This window comes from Ipomoea nil, unplaced genomic scaffold (assembly GCF_001879475.1).
Source record: "Ipomoea nil cultivar Tokyo-kokei standard unplaced genomic scaffold, Asagao_1.1 scaffold2036, whole genome shotgun sequence".
NCBI lineage: Eukaryota > Viridiplantae > Streptophyta > Magnoliopsida > Solanales > Convolvulaceae > Ipomoea > Ipomoea nil.
This window is the reverse complement of record NW_017618464.1, coordinates 2,176,838-2,182,837: the sequence shown is the minus strand read 5'-3', so window position 1 is coordinate 2,182,837 and position 6,000 is coordinate 2,176,838. Positions and strand designations below refer to the sequence as shown.

Genomic DNA, 6,000 nt, shown 5'->3' with positions numbered 1-6,000 from the left:
AAAAGGAAAAAATTTGTACGTTTAGACAAAAGGAAAAAAATTGTAGAGAACATTTAAAATTTTGAGATTTGATTGTGGATTTTAACTATTTATATTTGTAAGAAAAAAAAATGTAAAAGAAATTCTAATTTGATAGTGTTAAAAAATTGAAATAAATAAATGAGTTTTTCTCAAAATGATCCCTCGACTATTCCCAAAATGGTCCTTCGACTATTTTTCAGAGTATATTAGGCATATAATATGTGAATGGAGGAAAATGCCCTTCATTTTAACACTCAATAGATGGAATTTCTAACAGAGGACCAATTTGAGGGAGTTTTTAAAAGTCAAGGGACCACATTGGATGCAATTAAAAGTCGAAATGTAAAATTGAGAATAAGCGATAGCCGAGGAACCATTTTGAGAAAAAACTCACATTAATATACAAAAGAAAAATGAAAACAAAAAAGAAAATTTTCATTTTTGATCTCAAAGTACTTATTCACCATTTTTTTTGGTCAAAAAAGAAAAAAGTACTTAGTCACCTACTCACCTTTGTATCTATAGTTTTTAATTGCTTGCCTCCATCAATCAATCGTTATACCGTGCACCAGGGCACACATTGCTATGTGCGCCCCGCGCATCTCAAAACGACATCATTTTGTTAATTTCAGGTATTAAATTTTGTGCATTCTATTATGTAATTCTGTACATTCGAAATATGAAAATTTTCAGTTATAAAATTCTGTGTTTCCAAGTATAAAATTTTGTGTTTTCAGGTATAAAATTCTGTACATTCTATTATATAACTCTATACATTCGAAACATGTATTTTTTTTAAAAGAGTTAAGAGTTTATGTGTATTATGTTAAGAATTTATGTATATTATGTATTATGTTAGATTATGTGTATTATCCTTTCAAAAAAGATTACGTGTATTCAGTTATAAAATTCTGTGTTTTCAAGTATAAAATTCTGTGTATTCTATTATATAATTCTGTACATTCAAAACATAAATTTGTTTTAAGGAATTAACAGCAGACACGCGAAAAGGTACAAAATGACGTCGTTTTGGGCCAGGACGCACAGTGCATTGTGCGCCATGGTGCACGGTATAATTTGCCTCCATCAATGGTTCCCTAACATATATTATTTGCCTATGAGGTTAATGCTTTCATGGATCATGATCGAGCTTATAGTCTAAGAAAAAATTGTAATTTATGCCCCTCACAAATATATCATTTATTTATGTCACTTTTAAATTATTAGTGGTTTAAATATTACCTATCAATTTTTAAAACGTGACATATATTACCCGGAGCAAACGTGCCATAAAAGTAAAATAACATAGCACAATTGCATACTATACTTACAAAAGTCAACACCCAAAAACCAAATCCATTAGTAGGACCCAAAAATGCAATTTCCAAAAAAAAAAAAGAAAGTGAAGATGCATATCATAGCTTAACAAGTCCATCTCTGCAATTACTGTACTGTGATCATCAGATTATTACAAAGAAGAATCCCCGGACTCCACTGAGATAGTGAATATACATTTAAACACCGCTGGAATCAGATTAAAATTAAAGCTAGATGGCAACAATGTGGGACATGAATCACTTCAACTTCTTCATTCAATTCTGCAGATTCTAAGAGCATTCCTGCTCAATCGAGGATGGTGACAGCCTCGATGCGCCATTTTCACAAGATCTCCGGTTCTCCAAATGATCGTTCCTCCTCACGCCTTCGATCATTTTAACAACTTCTGGCATTTTGGGTCTCTGATCCGGCATCCTGACCACACACGACAGAGCAATCTGCAACATCTCCACCATCTCTTCCTCTATGTCTGGGATCTTCAGCAGCTTCACATCAAACACTTCAGCAGTCCACTCCTCCCGGACCACCGAGTGCACCCACCGCACCAGGTGGATGATCTCGTCCCCGCTCGTGGTGTGGACGGGGGATTTCCCGGTCAGGAGCTCGAGCAACAGCACTCCAAAGCTGTAGACGTCCGAAGGGTGTGCTGCTTTTCGCGTGTCCACCACTTCTGGGGCTCGGTACCCAGCAGCACGAGCTACTGGCGGAGCCAACGAGCTCATTATTGCTGACAGACCCACATCGGATACGCACCCGTATTGCTTTGAGTTCAGAAAGATGTTCGAGGACTTGATGTTCCCGTGAACTAGCTTCCCACCCGCCTCACCATGGACTCGGGCTATACCCCTCGCTGCACCAATCGCTATTCTTAGCCGTGTTTCCCAATCCAAAGGCCCCCTACTTTCCCCCGTTTTACCTGCACAGTTAAGGGGGTACTTTTAGTCTCTAAAGGGACCATAGTCTCTCTTTTTATCAGGTGACGCGGAGATTCGAACCCATAACCTTTGGTATGACTTTGATATCAAATTGAAGCATGTACTCTATCTCAATTAAAAGTCTAAGCTGATTATTGGATTGCACATTAATGGGTAATTGCTCAACAGAGAACACAGCTGCTAAAAATATTAAAGAACAAGAAGGCTGCAACATCATGGATCGAGAAAAGGTTAAGAAAACAGGAACACGGGAAATTATTGGCTGGTTTTTTCGTTTTTGCAGTTCATGGAACCTAAATCAAATGGATGGAATAGCATAAAGGCAAGGAATGAGAGGAAGGTGTCAATACATTAGGTGATGGAATGTACAGACAAACATAAACCTATTTATCTTCACAGGAAATTTATCCTTGTCCCAACATATATGCTCGATCACATGTTTGAACAACCCACTTCATTATTACATTCTACTTTCTAGGACCAAATACCTACCCAAAACTGGAAAAGGACCTCCCATCTCACTTGTAGCAAAAGGCATATATGTCCAATTGGTTAGGTCTTCCCTTTAAACGAATTGTCAGGCAAAATGGAATTTCTTCTTCCTCTAAATCCAATTTCATAAACATAACATAGTATACACCGATTTCATATTTGAACAAATTAAATAAATAGCTTTGGTACTGCATATTTTAATGTGTGAAACTAAAATTACTGAGGTCGAGTAAAGCGAGCATACCATGGAGCATTTCAGCGACGCTTCCCTGGGTGAAGTGATCAGAAACAATGAGCTTCTCGTCTTTGGAATAGTAATAAGCTCTAAGCTCAACCACATTCTCGTGTTTTATGTTCCCCACGACCTCCATCTGCTGCTCGAATTCCTTCTTCCCAACCCCCACTTCCTTCAACCTCTTCACCACCACCGTGATCGCGTCCTCCAGTATCGCCTTATAAGTCATCCCGAACGTTCCCTTCCCGAGCACCTCAGCAGAAGCTCTCAACAGGTCCTCCAAATCGAACACGTAATTACTACCCTCGAAGAAAACCAACCTATTGTTGGCATCTTGGCTCCTCGAAACCGCCTTCTCGGGGGACATATCTCCCTTCTCCAACTTCCCCAAGAACGCCTCCTCGTGCTGTCGTCTAAGACAACAAACGAGCAACAGAAAACCGAATCCTAGCGCCCCGACCACACCCACAGCAACCACAATTCCAAGCAACACTTTCTCACTCAATCTCCCAGCATTCTTGGATTTGGGAATTGGGTGTTGGGGCAGAGAAACAGGGGAGCTTGAAACAACATAAGACACATTGTTTCCCACAAAAACACTCCTGGGAAACCGTTGGAGTGAGCTGGGCACAGTGCCGGTAAGATTATTGTAAGACAAATTCAAGAACTGCAAACTGGGTAAGTTAAAGTCAGGGATTTGTCCAGAGATTGAGTTGTTAGCAAGATTAAGAGAGGTGAGCTTGGTCAACCCAGAAACTGAGGAGGGAATGGTAGCATTGAACCTATTGTTAGACAAGTTAAGACTGGTGAGATTCTTCCAAACCGAGAAATCCAAAGGCAAAGGGCCAGAGAAATTGTTGAACTGCAAGTAAAGATAGGAGAGGTTCTTCAAGTTAACAAAATCTAGAGGGAAGTTCCCAGAAATACCATTGGATCTGAGGCTCAAGATCTGCAATGCTGACAAACGGCCGATAGTATTCCCAGGAATTGGGCCGTGAAATCCCACCCCGGGCAGCCTCAATGCCACCACTCTAGACCCATCTTCACTGCACCCCACTCCAGTCCAGTTCATGCAAACCGAGAGCTCCTCGTTCCAGTTCAGAGATCTTAAATGGCGAAGGTTGTTCACAAACTCCAGCAACGCTTGCTTGTCATTCTCAACGAGACTGAAACCGCCTCGTGCCGCCACAAAAACCCCCAGCAACACCGCCACAAACAAAACGCTTAGCCTCTTCATTTCAAGATTGTTTCTTTCTTTCTTTAAGCTCCTCCACAAGACATGCCTTTTAGCTTCGGGAGCTACGGTGAAAGAAGCAAATTCCAAGAATGGTGTGTTGTGGGAAAGAAGAGAGTGTGGTTCTTAAAAATGGGGTTTAAAGTTTTAAGAAATATAAATGGAGGTCAGCAGAAGAAGGTTTGAAAGAAGAAGAGAGGTGAGAGGCGAGGGGATTTGGGTCAAAAGCGAATTTTTAGTTTTAATTTAAAGGAGGCGACTTTGGGTCAGAACCCCGATGAAGCTTTTCTTTTTGTTGTTTGCTCTTTCTTGTTTTTTCACTTTTCATACCTTCCCCAAATCCAAGAACCTGTATCAGAATGTGAGCAAAACAGCAAAATTTTTACTGTAAACACTAACCGCTCGTTTGGTTCGCTGGAAAATATTTGAAGGGAAATGGAATTGAAATTTCATGGAAAATAAATTCTAAGAAAATAGATTCCATTGTTTGGTTGGTGGAAAAGAAATTACTGGGAATATAAATTCCATTGTTTGGTTGAGTTTGGAATGGTAAGGAATAATGTGTATAATGACAAATATAACCCTACACAATAATAATAATAATAATAATAATATAATAATAATAAGAGTAATTAATAAAGAATGATGAGGGTAAAATTGTCATTTTAGTTTTCCATAAAAAATCTTTTCCATGGAAAACAAAATACCTAGCATGAGCTAGGAATTTGTTTTCCTCATTCTCAAGGAAAACTTTTTCCAATGGAAAATGTTTTCCATCCAACCAAACAACATAAAACTTCATTTTCCTTCACTTTTAGGAAAACATTTTTCATGGAAAATGTTTTCCATCCAACCAAACACCCCCTAACAGTGTGTTTGGTTGGAAAGAAGGAATTAAGTGAGAAAGGAATTGTAATTCGGTAAGAAAAGAATAAGGTGGGAATAAAGTAGGAATTACAATTACATTGTTTGGTAGTGAGGAATAATGAAAATGGGAGAAGTGATATAAAGACTAAAATACCCTTTGTGTAATAATTTTAATAATAACATTCAAGGACAAATATGTCTTTTCCTTCCCTTTCCTTTTGGATGAATTCATTGAATTGCAATTCATAGGTCCCCTATGAATTGCAATTCAATTCCAACACAATTCATGCCAACCAAACACCCCCTAAACACTCTAAACACCAATACATTACTCCCTCTTCTTCCTAGACATGTGTGCCTGTTTTCTGGGATGATTTCAGTCAAAATTATTCTGTTTTTCCCCCACACAAGGAGCCACTACACTACAATTGCCCGAGTTCGATCTTATATATATATGCCAATAACATAAATTATACTCTATTTGTCTCATTTGATCTGTCTTGTCTATTATTCATTGGTCCAACCAACTTTTCTTTCTTTATTATAATTTATTTATTTTTAAATTTGATTTTTTGAGTTTAATAGTACTTTTAATATAGTATCTAAATATATAAATTTTGTATACTAATACTAAACTTATGAAAAAAATTAAATTAAAAATAACTTCAGTCAAGCCTCGTTAACCAAACTAGACACATAAAATGGGACGGAGGGAGTACTATGGATTATGGTCTAATGAATCTCAGTGCTGCAGTATGCTTACTTCCCAGTAAGTGACTCATCTTGTGATGGCCGTAAGTCAAGCACGCTTAACCACAGAATTCTTTGGTTATTTGGTTGTCATATCCTACTTAAAACCAAGACATTAACCATTTAAC

The 6,000-nt window shown here is 38.0% G+C and overlaps 1 protein-coding gene across 1 annotated transcript; it reads right to left on the bottom strand.

Moving 5' to 3' along the window:
• Window positions 1-1,415: 1,415 nt before the first annotated feature.
• LOC109147665 (probable inactive receptor kinase At4g23740) lies at window positions 1,416-4,645 on the bottom strand. Its single transcript, XM_019295281.1, has 2 exons — window positions 3,031-4,645; window positions 1,416-2,275 (listed from the first exon to the last, which is right to left on the bottom strand). The coding sequence occupies exons 1-2, from the start codon at window positions 4,256-4,258 to the stop codon at window positions 1,629-1,631; spliced, it is 1,875 nt and encodes a 624-aa protein (XP_019150826.1). The 5' UTR covers window positions 4,259-4,645; the 3' UTR covers window positions 1,416-1,628.
• Between the last annotated feature and the right edge of the window lie 1,355 nt (window positions 4,646-6,000).